An 18,255-nucleotide genomic window follows, 5' to 3' on the forward strand; every position below is an offset into this window, starting at 1 on the left:
ACAAACGACCCAGATAAAGTAGCCATTTTGTAAAAATGTAGCGTCCTCTATAATTCTTGAAAAACGCGAACAATGGGTACGTTCGTGAAGTCAAACGAGTTAAACGCGTTAGTAACGAATCGTTCGAAAAGTAGAAGTCTCGCTCAGTGCGCATGCTCTGCGATAATGACGTTTCGAACGAAACACTAACGAAGTTCACGAAGGAAAGAGTTAGTTTACTTCGTTAAGAAAATGGCGCCCGACGATATCGATGTTTCTAAATCTACTCGAGTGTTTAAATTGTGAATTAAAAGGTGAAATGATTGAAATAACTGTCCACTTGAAGCGATCTAACAAAAATATTTCGAATAAGGCTGCACTAGCAATATTCATGTTTCTAAAATCTTCGATTTTAGAAACATCCATTTAGTTATAAACGAATTGTTCGAAAAATCTAACGAAATAAAAATAACGATGACGTCATTATCGTTTAACTCGTTCGACTTTATGAACGTACTGTACCCAATGTACTTAACGGTATTTTCTATTTCATATTTCTGTTTCCATTCTTTAAAATCACTAAATGAATTAAATGTCTGATTATAATTAGATATATTAATATTGTGTAGCTCTCTGAAGTGTAACGTTACTACTATTTTTTTTATGAAATGTACTGTACCTGAACAGAAATTACATTAAATAATTTTATAACTTCATTATTTCTGTTAAAGTCTGTTTTATGCTTCTCTTTCATATATCTGCTTAAACCTTGCTTATACTTGTACAGTACTTTAAATTGCATATACTACATTCCATTTTCAACAAAGACAACGAAACACTGAAACAAAGACAAATCCAGTTGCCGCGATTGGCTCTGTTTGCCGTAGCGGCATAATCTAGAACTAATGTTTACCAGAGAGCTATACTCTTGTTATTTCTATTGGTTGAACGCCAGCTACACGTCTATACGTCTAAGTTAGAGGTAATGTGCAACCTGTTATATTATTGAAGTATTACATAGTCTGGTCCTTTCGAATTATACAATGTATGAATTATTATAAGCTCTTGGTTATTTCATCTAATTCAAAAAGTGTTACTTAGTTTTAAATTTTTAAATTTTATGTAAAATTCATGAAATTGAATTATGTAAAACTAGTGTCTTTTAATTCTATTTGTAAACTTATAACCCTGGTAATGCAAGAGCTGGACCAGGATGTGCATGTTAATGTACGAATAAATACTAAATGAATGAATGAAATGAATACACGTCTATACGTTTTCTTTTGTATGCCGATGCTACCTATCGGTGATTTTTTGGAACTAATGTTTCTCCACCAACAAAAATCTTACTACAGCTCTATTTCCAATAGCGGAACACATCATTACTTGTGGTATTATAGAAACAAATGAGCGATATCGTTCTATATATTTGTGCATTATTACGCAAACCGCATTTAGTTCTATTTTTTATGAGCGTTTAGAGATTTTACGGAAAAGATCACCCTGTATATTTAACAGATTTCAAAACTATGTATATAGTGTGAAAACAGAATCCTAAAGCTGTGGTGAAAAGATTTAATACTTTTCAGGACAGCTGTACAGGCCATTTGTTACATATGATCTTCAGATAGAAAAACAAGCTTGGTCAAGCCGATGTGGTAGCACGCTCCACAAAAGCGAATCAAATACAGTCGACCCCCTATAACACTGTTGAATATTCCGTTTTATATGAATTCCATGATGTACGAGTCACTTAGATTTTACAAATACGTGTGCCGGGCTGTGAACGGCTCACGTATTTGTAATATCTAAGTGACTCGTACATCATGGAATTCATATAAAACGGAATAATCAACAGTGTTATAGGGGGTCGACTGTATTTGATTCGCTTTTGTGGAGCGTGCTACCACATCGGCTTGACCAAGCTTGTTTTTCTATCTGAAGATCATATGTAATAAATGGCCTGTACAGCTGTCCTGAAAAGTATTAAATCTTTTCACCACAGCTTTAGGATTCTGTTTTCACACTATATACATAGTTTTGAAATCTGTTAAATATACAGGGTGATCTTTTCCGTAAANAGGCTCTTTAGTGTTGTCTCATAAGGGTGTGAAAAAAGAAAATAAATACTTTACAAAGAAAAACTATTTATTATTACTAAGTTATTTTTGTTTACTTAAGTGTAAAACTATATAAATATTTATCTACAGAAATTGAACTCTTCTTGCCTTTATGTTTGTGAAATCTGCTATCAATTTTCTTGTATCCAAGCTATCTGAGATTTCATATTCAATTGAAACTACAGCTAAATTACTTAGTCTTTGCTAGTGCATTGTTGATCTTAAATAGTTTTTCTATAATTTTTAACTTTGAAAAGGACTTTTCACCAAATGCAACTGTAACCGGCAATGTAAGTAATATTCTTAGTGCTATTGCTGTGTTCGGAAATGTTGAAATTAAGTCATTAGTAAAAAGATATTGTAATAGTGTTTGTGGATCATTAGACTGGTTTTCTGGAAAATGCAACTTTAAAGTATTGATTTCATTAAACAAATCAATACCGTCAATGTCTGTTTCACTACTTGAATCCTCTTTTAGCTTCAGATATAAATCCTAACCAAGTTAAAATTTCATTAATTATACTTAGACTCATGTCAGAAGAATTATTAACAAAATAATTGCAATTTGATATGCGATAGAACTGTTCGAATGCGTACAAGTACAAATTGAGAAGGAAGCTCTGTGGGGATTCCCTATTTTCGCCAGTCCTGTCAACTTCTGTCATAGAGCACGACTATGGGTACATGGCTTTCGGGCGCCGCAGGATGGTTCAACCTGCCGACAGACGTTTCGCATTGAATCTTAATTCTTATAAATGCCAATAGAGGCTCTGTAAATGCTATAATATAAATAAGAATATAGTAATTGCGCGCCGGTCGGAGTTTTTTCTCCATGCGAAGACATTTCTTATGCTATAAGTAGGGTGGGTATTCTGACAATGACTTTCAATATTACGTGACCGATCGCTCGATTTGCCGCTCCCTAGACGTGCCGCCCGCGTGCGGTGCACGCCTTGCACGCCCGCTTACGGCGGGCCTGAGTAGAGCGTGCTAACAGCAGATTTTGCATTGACCTCTTGTTTCGGTTAATACATTATTATTTTCTTTTAACTTACATTCAATTTATTGTTGTTTTTCTTATATAAGTTGAAAAATTAAAGCCAAATTTATAACCATTTTATTATTAAATAAATTAAATATTTAACCCACGATTTAGAGCAAATTTCGAATTAAAAACCTCAGCGTCATTCCGATGACATGCTGTCGGAACTGACCCAACCGCTGGCGTTTTCGATGAACATAAATGCTGACTGCCTGGGTATCAGGAAAAAAAAAACAAATTGTTAATCTAACAAATAATGGGGCCCCGTTGCACTTCAATAAGCCCTAAGTCTCCGAAGAACCTAAATCTGCCCCTGTCTGGCAGTAACCAGAAAGTTGCCGGAGTGTCTGAACAGAGATGCTGAGAGATGCTGGCAGCGCGCTGAGATTTTTAATTAACACGCCAAATTTGAAAAGGTAAAAGGTTTGCCATAGTTGATACACTAATCGAATTTTTTACGAAGTGAATGTTACTTTTCCGTAACAAAATATCGCAAAGAAAATAACAAAACACAAATTAAATAATTTACTAAAAATAAAATATTAACACTCTGTAAATCTAACATAAATAATTTTAAAGATAATTCCAATAATAATTCATGACGGCCAAAAAGTCGAGGCGGTTAAATTGTATCATTTCACTCTGAAAAACTTTGGATGAATGCGGGAGAATGAACCCAGGAATTTTTCGTGGGCTCCTTGTGGCCTGACAGAGCTCCAATAAGCGTAGACAAATACCTTTATAGTTCTCAGAGGGTGTATCGAGGTAAATAAATCTAATAATTTGTATTTTACGATTTCTGTAAATAACATCGAAGGAAAGAAAAATTATATTTAAAATCGTTCGAAATAAACTGATTCAAAAAAACTTCTAATTTCAAATACGGTATGTTTTATAATTTTGGATCGCTGTGATCAAGGAAACCGACATGAAGTACTGTACATAGTTTTGATATTACTTTAAGTCAGGGCCGGCGCTACTGCATGGGCAAACTGTGCATTTGCATACAGAGGCAAATGGCAAAGGTTACAGATTTTCATACATTTAAATAAAATTTTATTTTTTAAATATTTTTTATTTTTTTAATATTACACAGCGCGAATTGAATATTGATTGATGGGCAAATGTATGGTACTTCTAATTGGTATGTCATTTCAAAACAATTTTAAAAAATTTTATAGGGGATAAGGGAAGTCTTTACATGTCTTGTCCCGGGTGGCATAAACTCTCGCGCCGGTTCTGCTTTAAAAAATACCAAAATCGTCGGATCTTAGAATTATGATAAACATTCTCTCAGGGGACTGTTATGAAAGATCGTCGGCTACGCTGTCTCTTTTGCCTTAAACGACGTTTATATGCAATTATTTATCTAACGTAAGTGTCTTAATTTAAATCAATAAAATTATTACTGATGAAAAATTAATGATGTAATTTTTCAATCCATATTGATATTTCTGTACTACAGATCCATCAATACAAATTCTTAAGAACCGCTGCTGATACCGAGTAAATATCGAAACAAGAGTATCGATACCATACTCATACGAGTAATATGGCGAGGTCACCCAGGATGGCATTTTCGAATAAAATAGCGATGGAGTTAATAATGGCCATATTTATTTCGCCAAAGCTAAAAACATTTTGGGAAATTCAAACCTGGCGCTAAAGGAATGTTTACGGCCCTTCCCGTGTTTGGTCTAGGCCTGGGGCTATGAGCCATTTGGACGAATAATTAACGTTTGTTTACGGATAATCGATATTAGTCTGCAGTTTCTGCGTGGAAAAAATTCGTCGCGGAAATTCTCCATTTTATTATTAGATTGTTGGGTGCCAGCGGCCTCTGGCGGTTCGAATCCGGCGAACCGGCTGTTTCGAGGGAAAAGCAAAGATGTCGGAAGGAAGGAGGAATAATTTTCGCAAAACCGAGTTTCACGAATTGGTGGGAAGGATAACCATAACGGTGGTGGGTTATCCATTAGAACTGGTTAAACTACTGATACAGGTAAATGCTTTGCGTAAGTCTCGGGCGGTCAAATTTGTCATTCCGGTTACGTTGAGAGGCGTGCACTCTAAAATAGTCGTATCGCGCGACTTTTTACAATTTATGAACCGGTGTTAAGTACGAAATCTTAGCACCGGTTCATACTAAATACGAATTTCGTGTGAATTTTTGCAATGCGCAAAGTTAAATTCACAGGAGTTAGAAATGGACATCCGTTTTTGCTTTTTGTTAAATCGATGTTTTAGCCACGGAGATTCTCGCTTTCTTTCGGAATTCGTATATACGGTGACGACTTCCCGCTTTTTGCATTTAAGAAAATTTTTTTTATACAAATGGAAATTTTCGGAGACAGTTGATTTCCACTTCTGATAACAATTAACCACACGAGAAATGGTTAATTTGTTTGTTTACCTGCTTTATGTGTATGTGTTTGTATGTAAGAATTTCCTAACAATGATGTGTTTAATATGGTAGCATTCTATAATGTCGTGATGTTGGGAAACCAAATTTTCCTGATTGTTGAAGTTTACCAGTTTCACTTTTAATGCCGATTTATATATTTCTAATACTTTGTCATATTTTAAAGTCAGATTATGTGGGATAGGTGTAACCGTCTCGGCTCTACCCGCTTGGTCTCTGCCTCGGGCCTTGATTGGGAGACGGTCGACCATGTTCGATGTCCATGTGTTTTAATTTCTTATTAAAGACGTCATAGGTGGCAGGGATTGAGGAACGTGAGATTGCGGTCTAAAAAAGAGGAGCTTACCGTAGCGTTGGTAGCACGTGGTATGGTGCGTCCTAGGTGGAGGTGGACTGGAACAGAGCTAAGATTGTTATGCCTGCCTCAAACATTCTGATCTTAAAGTACACTGAAACAATAAAAATATATAAATCGGCATTAAAAGGCAAACTGATAAACTTCAAGGACCAGGGAACTTCATCCAATATGTGGAAGCTATGGTATAAAGTCAAATGATCCTACAACATGCCCTCTACAATAATTATATGTTGATGACTCTAGTTTCATGAGTTCAGATTTGGTCCAATGTAATATAATATAAAGATCTGTGTGTATGTGTTTATATTGTCGCGGGAACAAACGGCAATCAGTCGTTCGAAACACAAAGGGATTTATTAACTAAGACAATGTACAACTCCTGCAGCTTGCAGTAGAAGAACAAGAAGCCCTCTTAGCCTGAGAGCTGGCTGTTATATCCTACAGAGACATGGTAGAAACATGGTAATTGGTTGGTATTTACATAAGTTCTCAGACCGGGAGAACGTACCCACACAAAAAAACTTGCATCAATGAGGGTTGAACCGGCGACCTCTGCTCGATAGGCCAAGCCGCTAATCTCTACCCCATGAATGACACAGTGGGAAGAGCAAGCTGCGGCATTATATACAGTGGTACCTCAGGATACGAATACCCCAGCATATAAAATTTTCAGGATACGACATGAAATTCGAACATATTTTTGCTCCATGATACGAACAAAAACTCACCATATGACGTTACATTAGTTCACAGCGCCATTTTTTATTCACTTCTGTTCATTGGTCGCTGTTCGCGCGTTTGCTTCGTTGTGGAAGGATCTCGCTTGATAAAGGAAATGTCAAAGTATTATCAGAAAGTGACTGATTTTATTGAAAAGAAACATCCCAAAAAGGTTCACACTAGCTGTATTGCTGCTCAGAGTAATGACATTTGCCTAAGTAATTTTAGAAACATTTTAAAAAGTAGGCAAAGCCAAACCTCTTTGGATAGATATATTACCGAGCAACCTCTTTCCAGTGAAGGTGCTGGTGGAAGTGAAGGAAAGAAAGCAAAAAGCAGTGAATAAAAAATTTTAAAAATATATATAAAACAGAAAAGATNAAAGAAGAATGAGATTTACAACACGCTGAATATATTTTTTGTTTTATATATATATATATAACAACACTAATTTTTTTTTTATCTTTTCTAAGTTATTTTGAAGTTATTGTTACATTATGTTATGTAAGTTAAGTTTTAGTATCATTTCCCTTCTCCCTCTCTTCCGCCACCAGTTTACACCTCCGCCGTCATCTATCATCAAAGATAAAGTGCAAATAAAACTAAATTTTTTTAATCAGTTATTATTCTATTATGGTTACTTATACATTTACAACTACAAAATGCATTTTTCAGTGTTTTCCTTACTATAGTTTTTTTTTTTGTTTTAATGTACTACCTAGCTTTAGTTTGAGTGTGTTTTTTGTGTTGGAAAGAATTATTTAGATTTGCATGTAATCGTATGGGAAAAAATGATTCACCTTACAACATTTTCCTGATACGATCTCAGTTTCGGAATGGATTAATTTCATATCCTGAGGTACCACTGTATAATTATAAACAACTCCACTAATCCTATTAACTTGGCCTTATCATACCCTGATAATTCAGCTGATCATCTGATTTTAATATAAAGGTGAATAAAAGAACATTTATGTAATCTATACTCAGAACGTTTCATTTATGTAATATGGTCAGAAATGTTTAAGCTTAAATTTAATCTGTAGTTAAAATTCTATTTCTGCTAAAGTTTGATGCATTCTAGATCTGAAGACCTTTTAACAAGAATTTAAAATGTTTAAATTAATAAGTAATTTGTGCTGGAATAAAGGTTTGTGCAAGGAGTATTGATATTGTGAAACTCTAATGTTTCAAGACTATGAAGTGTTTTACTGTTCCTTAAGGTGGTGTTAGTGGAGAGTGTAATCTTACAACTTATACAACAGTGCCTAATGTTATGCCAGACCAATGTCAGGCACTGTTGTATAAGTTGTTATGCCAGACCAAAGTCAGGGTATAGCGTAGCTACAGAAAACAAATGTTTTGTTTATGTGCTGTTACATTAGAAATACATCAGAAATTTTATTAAATCACTTAGGTAGGAATATATAAAAACGTAATTTTATTAAGATGATATACATATTTTCACATAAGATATTACAAGTCAATAACTTGAAAAATACATTCCTAATGAAAAATTAATGACAATAAAAGTTTAATATTTTCAACGGATCTTTTTAAGGTCATAAAAATAAAGCTTTCAGGGTGGAAGGAGGAAACTTTAAAATTTTAAATAGAATCCTCCTATTTTTTTTTTTTTACTTTTTGTATTCTCCATTAAAATAAACAAACTTTTATTGAAAATGTTTTTTTAAAAAAAATGATAATTTAAAAAGTTATGAGCATATAGTAATATGTTTTGAAAGATTCTTCTAATAAAACTATAACATTTTTTTTTGTGTGCTAATTAATTTCTATTTTTGTAAAATTATAACCATTCACACTTTCCATCAAATGAGTTTAATGAATAAATGTACAAATGTTTTCTGTTTATTTTATAAACCTGGCTTAGGTTTATAATATAAGCCCATAGTATGTGTAAATATAAATGAAACAAAAATAATAAAATGAGTCTATGATGAACATTGCCTAAGAATGTTGGAAATGTTAGATATATTTAATGCCATATAGAAAAATAGTTGTTTTAACCTTAAGGATTCAGAATTCCAATCTAATACTTGGCAGTCATTCTTCAATTAATCTTGCAGATTAATTATACATGAAAAGATGTAGGTATATGCTATTGTTATTGTTTATTTGTATTATTATTTTTTAAAGTTTTATATGCTTGTTTTTTCATTAATATATAAAATACATTATCAAATACATCTTTCTGTAAACAAAGTTATAATATTTTAAAAGTTTTTATAAATAGCATCGTCAAATGTTTGAAACATTCCAATTTGGAATTGTGGAATTTTAGTTTGAAACCTGAGATAGGTTTAAAAAATAAACTAAAAACATTTTTATTACATTAAACACATTTACTGGAAAAGTGTGAATGGTGTTAATTTATTGTTATCTGTTCCAGTTTTGATTTTGGATTTTAATTTCTATTCTCTTACTTTTCAATAATTTAACAAATGTTCAGATGTTCATTTTCTTCTAAACATTTCAGTAATTGAGTAACAGTTTCATCAGACTGCAACATTTCTGGTGTTATTTTAACATATGCATTACTTATTCTTTGCTTCATATCTTAAATTGTGGTCAGTTATTAAAAATCTTTATTCTGTATAAAATCCCATAGGAAATAACTAATTGGTGTCAGGTCCTGTGATAAGGTGCCTATGAAATTGATCTTTCAAGTCTACTCCAACGGAGTAGACATGAAAGATCAATTTCATAGGCATTTCAATTTCATAACATTTTCCAAATATATGATTTGGAATCATTTCAAAAATTAATTTAAAACTGAGTACTGCTGTTGAACCACAGTAAGAATTGATTAAAAATTAACCATTAACAACTGAAATCTGTTTCAATTAATTAACTTAAATAATGTACAGTTTTATTAGAATGTTATCTTTTAAAATTTATTATTGCATATGCTTATAACATTTGAAATTATCATGTTTTTGAAAAAATGTTCTAATAATGTTCAAATAAGTTTATCATTTTTTAATGGAGAATCCAAAAATGTAAAATCACTGGAATTCCATTTAAAGTTATTGCCTGTTCCACCCAAAATGGGAGAGATGTGCAAGGCTTTATTTTTATGGTTTTACAAAGACCATCTCAGAAATATTAAACTTTTATTCTTATCAATTTTTTTTTGAGAAGCATAGTTCCCAAGTTATTGACTTTTGACACCTTACATGAAACACTCTGAATCTATGTTATGGCTAAAGCCTGTGAATTGAATAGAGCTAGGATTAAACCATTCCACAATGAGTAAACCAACTCAGCTGAATGGGTAGTAGTAAATTTTTTTTTCTTGTGTGTGTGGTTTTTATATTTCTCTGGCAACTAATGACAAAATTATGTTGTTATTTGTAGTTAAAAATATTAAATGTTTTGATTCAAAATTTTCTAGCTTTTAAAAAAGACTTTAAAAGCTACTAACTTTATTTTTTTTATTGACTATGGTGTTTTATACATTTTTGAACTCCTGGATTCAGTTTTTAATTTAATTCATTTATATTACATGATCTCACATCAGTATTACTAAAATAAGTGCTGTAATATATATTTTAAATTAATAATTAAAAATCAATAATATCGAAGCTATTGTTTAAAAGCTTCAATTTGCAAAAGTGATTTGATAAGAAATTGCCCAGTGTGATATGATGTAAATAAACCAATGTTATGCTATTTAGAGGGTTTGTGAAATTTATTTTTATAAAAGCAGTATGTGGACTAGAAAAGGTTGGAAACTCCCTGCTATTGATTCAGTGTCTGTGATCAATCTCTTTATTATTTCTGCAGATGTTGAAGATAGAAAATAGAAGGGCTTTTCCTTCATATTAGGAAACTGTTACTCTTCCTAACAAGTTGTGATTTTATTTGGAGATTGTTGACGTGGAAGAACTTTTTGTTTTGGAACATTTAATAAATTTTAAAAAATAAAAACTTTTTTGTCTATTAAATAAAATACAGTCAAACCTTGGTTTTCAAACAGCTTTTTGGAATGAATTTAAGTTCTCAAACCAAAACAAATTTTCCTGTAAGAAACAATATAATATGGAGTATTAATAAATATTAAATTAAATATTAATATTATAATATATAATATTACATTAATAAATTTTTATTTAATTTAAGTACCTTTAAATGCGATTTTGTGGATGTCATTTATATTACACAAATGTCAAAGAATGTAGTTTTAATTAATTAATTAATTAGATTTAAATTTAATTGTAACTTGTACCAAAAAATGGAAGTAGTATCTTACCCATATTTTATTGAAATCTAATTTGAATAACAACATTGTTTCTGATTTGTGTCGTGATGCAAATTTAATGACGCAAGGTGATCTCAGCACTGCTATCTTCTAAATTTGTAGTTCTGTCATTGATTGGTTATGTCATCAACTTTCTTTAACACAGGAAGTACATGGAATTGATCATCTGTATGTCTCTAATTGTGACTGGCTATTTCGAAGTATATTGTTCGACAACCGGGACAAGTATGACATTCAAAATTTTGTTTGTAAATCAAATTGTTCGAAAAGTGGTGTGTTTGAAACCTGAGGTTTGACTGTATGTTTAATAGACAAAAATTGTCTATTAAAAATATTTAAATATTTAGTATTGTCATTCTGTCTATAATTTCCATTTTTTGAAAAAGATTTGAAATCAGTTCAACTGCTTCTTACATTAAAGATACATGCTACATTTTACGTAAAAATCACTAATTTTTTGCATATTTTTTTAAAGATTTTATGATAACTATAAAATTTAACAATTTATTTCCAAGGTAATCTATGAATGAAGTACAAGTATCCCTCATACAACACTGTACTTTACAACATTGTTTTGCTCTAACACTGTTTGAAAATTGGGGTTAGTCCCTGTATATCAAGACTTCTGGTTTTGATCTAACATGATTTTGGAAATCCTCCATACAAAACTTCACAATATTTAAGTTTAAACTTCGTTATTTGCTATTTGCTTTATTTTTTATTCAAGTAAGTATGCGTGTTGTCTCAAATTTGCCCATGGATTTTAGAATATTGAAATTTTCAAATTGTTTTGTGCTTTTCATCAGGTTTACTTTAATGAAAATTGATAAGACAAGGAAGAAAAAAATTGCAGTAACTTTCTTATCAACTCTGTATCATTGTCATTGCTTTCAAGCTTTAGCCTTTAAGACTGTCACTGTGTTTTCCTTTTTATAGATTAATCTTCGTATTTAGTAATTTGTTTAAGCAGTTTTAGGTAAGTGTTATTAAACTTTTTTTAACTCTAGGTATTACATACCTATGAATGAAGTATTCATTCATAAAAATGATGAATGAAACACTGTTATATTTCGGTACTGGAACAATTTGGTATTTAAACACAAATTCTGGAAAAAAGTTGCTCGGTACTCAACCAAACAAACACAGTCCTCTAGAACAAATTTTCAATTAATAATGTATTTTTCTTTTGTCGTCCAAAAAATTGTTTATGATAAAAATAAGAAAATGTCACCAATACTGTTCAAGATCACCAAAAAAAGCTTGAGATGACAACAATACTTTGTAAAAAGAAAATGCCCTGGTTTATCTAAGCTTAATATTAATACATAATACAGTATTTTTAATTGTGATTGTTAATTATTTATTGATTGGAAATAAATTATCAATTGCTTTAATCAACAAATTTCTCTTAGTAATAAAAAGAATAATATACTTTTGTTAACTTCTGGAGCATAACCCCATGTGTTGCATTAGTCCTTTGTTTTGTATATCACAGATTCACATAACATGGCATTTTTCAGAACCTAACTAACATGTTAGCTCGGTGTTTCTCAAACTTTTTTGTCAGGTGGCACACTTGAAATTATTAAACAAAATTCACGGCACCCCTATTATTATTATTTATTATTTTGCTTTTTACGGTTAGTAAAGATATGAAGGATGAGAAGACTTTGAAAAAAATAAAAGTTTTTTATTAAAGTAAGTTTATTTCCAAACAACACAAAAGCATTCAAAACAAAAGTTATTATTATAAAGGTATCTTTTAATTATTTATTTAATTTAATACTTTAATTCAATTATTTTAAGTAATTTTAATTTAATTATTTAAAAATTTCGCGGCACCCTTGTGGCGTTCTTGCGGCACCTGCTTTGAGAACCACTGTGTTAGCTATATGACAGATACCTGTATATGGTTTGAAACTACTGTTCAGTTATTTTTCATTAAAAATTTATTATTACTAATTTAATACAGTTATTTGTAGTATTATATGTATATATAATTATAAAAGAATTGACATAAGATTTTTTAAAAATACATTTTATAGACCAGAAACCTTATTGTATTAAAATTATATATCTTTTAATCAAAATTTGCAATTCTTAGAAGGAAAAACATCAAAATAATAAACATATTTTTAAAATTTCTAATTATATCAATAATGTGCTGTATGTTAAATTTTATTTTAAAAACAGCAAAGTTAATATTAAATTCTGATTTACATGGCCAAAACTTTTTCTATTAATATGTTATTTAGGTCACAGCTGCAGGTTCATAATACAGCTGTCAGGGTCAGTTGGTTTTATCTACAGTAAAGTTTTTTTTTTTTGCAAAGTTGATAATGTGTTTTAGTTCCGCATGCAAAATTTAGTAAATAGAAATTTTACTATTAAATAAACAACGTTTTAAACATGTAGCTGATATGCAAATTAGGTTGTGTGTGTAATAAAATTTAATTCATATATTATAAGTTAAAATGTGTCTATTCATGTTTTTAATTAAATTTTCTGTTTTTAATTTGTTTTCAGCAGTATTTTATTCACTAGGAGGAAATTATTAATAAATAATAATTAAATTATACATGTTGATAACTAACTAAATGAAAATGTAAAAATTTTTATTTCATTATGAGTAATTTATTGATATTATATGAGTTAATTGTTCATAAATATCACAGACTTTTATATATCTTAGATACAGTAGTTGCTTATCCAGTATATTATGATTGCTTTTTTTCTTCTAGAGATTTCTGAATCATTGTTTCCATTGACTAATGAATCTGCATTTTATATATCAACAAAAAATGTAACCTAAACTGTAAAATATAATACAATTAATACAATACAGTCTAATATTCTTTTTACTCATTTTCATTTTCTTGTCAATCATCTGACAACAAATTATTTACTATTCTTTTTATACACGACTTCAAAAAATTCCATAAAATGAGTTTTTATAGGAGTTTATGTTGGGTACAAAGTACAACTAATGACATCATTCAGTAGAAAATATAAAAAAAAGAAATACACTTAATATTAATATCTGGCTATTAAGATTTACACTTAATAGCCAGAATACACATTACATATTTTGCTACTGCTTTGGAGATGTTTTTATTCACTTCTCATCACTCAAGATCTAAAAAAACACAAACCATAAAATATTCTTGGTGAGAATTTATTATGAATCTTGACACATATTACCCTGCAGACAAAAATGTCATTTTAGAGTCAAAGATTGTTGCTCTTATTGTTGACAAGCTCCAGTAAAGTTGTTCTAAACACTCATTCTGCTTCTCATTTCCTTCATACAGCTATATTTTCTTGGCTAAATCAAAGATAGCATAAGATAAAACTTTACGTTTTTTATTCTTTCTGGGATTGGATTACTGGATTTATTGACTAAAGAACCTAAAATTAAAATGTCATTTTTCCTTCATTCTTTTTCTTGTCTTTGTCATCATCTGATGGAAATATCTGGTTGAATGTTGTTTCTGTAAATGCTGTATGGTTTTATTATTTTGCAACAAGTGTTTTTTAAACTGGCCCTTTTACTTTTCCAGCTGTTATGTATATGAAACAAGGGAAAGTATTAAATCAAGTCGAATTTGACTAAGATTTTTTATAAATCTCTGTTTTGAGACACTAATTCCAGAGAAGACAAACTAATGGGAAAAAGTTCTGTGGATGTGAATACACGTTGGTGTGTATTTTGTGTAATATCTTGGGATGGGGTAAAGGTTAAGAAATGAAATTTGGCATGGTTGCTTGTATATAAGAGGCATTGATGATGATAAATTTTGGTGGTTAAAAGTTGAGGGGATGGGGAGATGGAGGGGTGTCGTGTCATGTCTTGAGAGAAGTCGAACTTTCACGATTTTACTCATTAGCATTTACAAATTTATTATAAAACTTGTCTCTATCTTCAAAATTGATCATTTTGCTATTTTATAATAATTAGTAATATAAAAACTTTTTATAACAATCTCATAATGGATGGTGTCCTACACAATTTTATTTATTATGATTTTATGCATTTGTATCTAGAACTATTTTAAGATGATCAATACAAAACCTTCCTCACTTATTTCTAGCCATTTATACATGAGTATTTTTGGCCTTCTTAATAGGCCTTCTTCAGGTACACTGTGGTCTGTTAGAGCGTCGGTTGGTGGAAGTTTAAACTGTGTCAATGTTTACATAGGTTTCGTCTTACTAGTGACGTCATCGTTGATGATAGGTATAGACGATACTGAGAGCGAAAAATTCTTTCGTTTGGTGATTATCCCATCATGAACTATCTGCACACATCCCTTTTTATCAAAAGAAAGAATTTTTCAGGTTATTTGAAGAATTTGAACAAGTGATTAAAATTGATTAAAATTAGAATATCTTTTAAACATAAAAGAATACAAATATATAATTTGTTGCAATGTCATGCATAACAAATTAAAGAAAATGTAGATTTGGTTGAAAGTAGTGGCATTTCTTTTAAATAAAATGACATCTAAGCAAAGAAGAACTCTTACGATAGACAAAAACAAAAGGAAAACTATGTTCAATTAAATGTGATCAACTTAGGTATTCATTTCTGGTGGCAAATCAACTACGAAAAGGTATTTATATGGTAATTCGAACTTTTTCAAATAAATGAAGGTGAGAAGGGAAACATGTTTGTTAATATTAGAATATCAAATTTATTCATCTATCTATACAGAATAGACTAAGGTGAAATCTATTTTTAATTTGTAAAAATACTAATATTGTAAATAAATGTAAATTTCTTAGTATACTAATATTGTATACTAACAAAATTTACATGTTTATATAAATAAATTTACTTGTTTCTTTATTTTTCCTATTTATTTGTAACTTGACAACAATTTTTTACTGCAAATATTTTACTGGATACAACTAATATAATAATAATAGTAATAGAAAACAGTAAAAAGAAAATGCGCATTTAAGAGTAACTCAGGAAAATTTAGTAAACCATTGTCAGTGTTTTGGTGTAGTACTCATCAATTTTCAAAATCAGTATTTACTGATATTTAAATACTGATATCCAACCCTACTTTGGAGCAGGACTGGTTGTGTGTGACATTTTTTATGCTTATTCCTTGATATATATATATATGAAGGAATAAGCATAAAAAAAATGTCAGTTTCATCTACAACAACACGATTGATATTCTAATCATAAAAGTATAACATCACACTTCAGCAAACTAGAAGTTCTGCCATTATTTCTCTCTTTTTGAAGATTTAAATTAATTGAGGATTTCAAGTACTTAAAGCACATTTTGATTTAAAAGTTTGCAGTAAAATGCATATATTTTGATAGTAGTTATATATTTATTAAATACTTCCAAATTACCTTTGTGTTATAGTTGTTTGAGATGTAAACAATTACTATTATAGATGATGATAATGGCAACTAATCTGGTTTTGTTACAGTGCAGTTCTATTTTAACTTCTAAAATTTAATTTTTAATTTCTTTTAAGGCTGTTTTTTAATTTTTACATTCTATAATTTTTTCCCTAGATATCCATCTTTTGCATAGCCAATCAATGTGATTAATTTAAATTATTCTTTATTTTATAAATATAGGCACTGTCCATAAATTACATAATGGATATGGGTGGATATGCCGTAATCATTATAGTGAGTTACAGTGCATGGGGATGTTTACAAAAATATTAAATAATTAGCCCTTGGGTAGTAGAATAGTTCATTTTTTTTTTCAAACAGTTGCGTAATGAACCATACTGTTTATGTCATGGCTTTGTATGTAATTAAAAAAATTTTTGGTATCCTTTCTTCAAAGATGATAAATCTAATGTTTATTCTTTAATAATGCATATAATTATATCTCCTCAATATTGATTATATTAATATTTTAGATATTTTGAAATCATCTTTGACATCTAGTTATGAATAAACCAAATATAAGTTAATAACTGACATAATTGTTCAGTTATTAATGTTTTATTAATAAATTAATTGCGTTTTCTAATAATTAATTATAGGTAATTTTGGTTTGTAGAAAAGTGTGTCAACATTCATTAGTCACTCAAATAGAAAAAAAAACAACATATATTTTCAAAAAAAGAGGATAGAATAACTTATTGTCTGATTGTTTTTACTTAATACAACCTTTATCAAGGACAAAAATACAATAATAAATTTGTCAGGAAGTTATTGATATTTTTGTCTCTGATGAAGGTTACACTTAATAACCTAATGTTTATTTTTGTGATACTTTTGTTACTTCTGTTGGCTTTAATAATTAATAAGAAGAATGATTGATATTCAATTCACATTTATTTTTAATGTCAATAATTAAATAATTATTAATTTAATATAGTTATAAATGGCTAAAAATAAACAACTGTATGCTGGATTTGAACTTGAACTACAAGAAGATGAAAGGATGAAAATGAAGTTCATCCTGCACATTAACACAGAATTAATATGCACAGATTACCACAAAAATGAAAAGTTTTAATATAAAACAATTTTACATTTTTTATGTTAAAAGTATTTTCACAAATTATTTTGGCTTTATTAGTTTATCTAATAAGGCAGAAGAATGTTCCAAAGAACATTGTTTAAATTTAAATTCATATTTAAATAAACATCAGACAAATGCTTTTGGATTATTAATAAAATTTCCACATCAACAAATATTAAAATTATACATTTTCAGTCAAATCAAAGTTAATATAAAATTATGAAATTTAAGAATTACAAAAGAAAATGTAAAACAAAACTGGAACCAGTTGCAAATATCAAAAAATAACCTTTTCCTTTTTCCAGCAAAATGTTTATTAATGGAACGAACATTTTCGGCCCAATTTATAGACCTACTTCTGGTCTATTGTCAACCCTAATTAAAACACATTCTATATTTTATAAGAAAATAGAACATTTTTTTATATTAGGGTTGATTGTAGATCCTAGGTAGGCCTATATAAATTTGGCCAAAAATGTTTGTTCCATTAATAAACATTTTGCTGGAAAGAGAAAAAGGTTATTTTTTGATTTTTAAGAATTAGTTGCAAAAAAACTAATGACTACATTAGAATAATAACTAAAAAGCTGCAAGGGCTCTTGCTCAACTTTTCCGTCACTTGAACATAGAGGGGGCCCACCAGTAGCCAAGTGGTCTTTGTTCCCTGAACACTGGGAGTTGAGTTTTGTGTTTTCGCCTCGCTTGAACGAGCTGGCCATGTGGAGTTTTCCAGGTTTTCTCCACATCTGTAATGCATAAATAGGGGCCAATTTCCCTTAAAAAGACCTCCCAGAAGGCATCCCCCTAGGCAGATCGCCCA

The 18,255-nt window shown here is 30.0% G+C and overlaps 1 protein-coding gene across 1 annotated transcript in view; it reads left to right on the top strand.

Moving 5' to 3' along the window:
• Positions 1–4,967: 4,967 nt before the first annotated feature.
• Positions 4,968–18,255, top strand: part of LOC111636592 (mitochondrial carrier homolog 2-like) — a 70,095-nt gene continuing 56,807 nt past the window's right edge. Inside the window, exon 1 of the mRNA XM_023381872.1 lies at positions 4,968–5,143. Coding sequence (XP_023237640.1) covers positions 5,030–5,143 — 114 coding nt within the window. The 5' untranslated portion in view covers positions 4,968–5,029. The remainder of the gene's footprint in view (positions 5,144–18,255) is intronic.

The sequence above is a fragment of the Centruroides sculpturatus genome, unplaced genomic scaffold (assembly GCF_000671375.1).
Source record: "Centruroides sculpturatus isolate CEXI.00-Female unplaced genomic scaffold, Cexi_2.0 scaffold920, whole genome shotgun sequence".
Taxonomy (NCBI): domain Eukaryota; kingdom Metazoa; phylum Arthropoda; class Arachnida; order Scorpiones; family Buthidae; genus Centruroides; species Centruroides sculpturatus.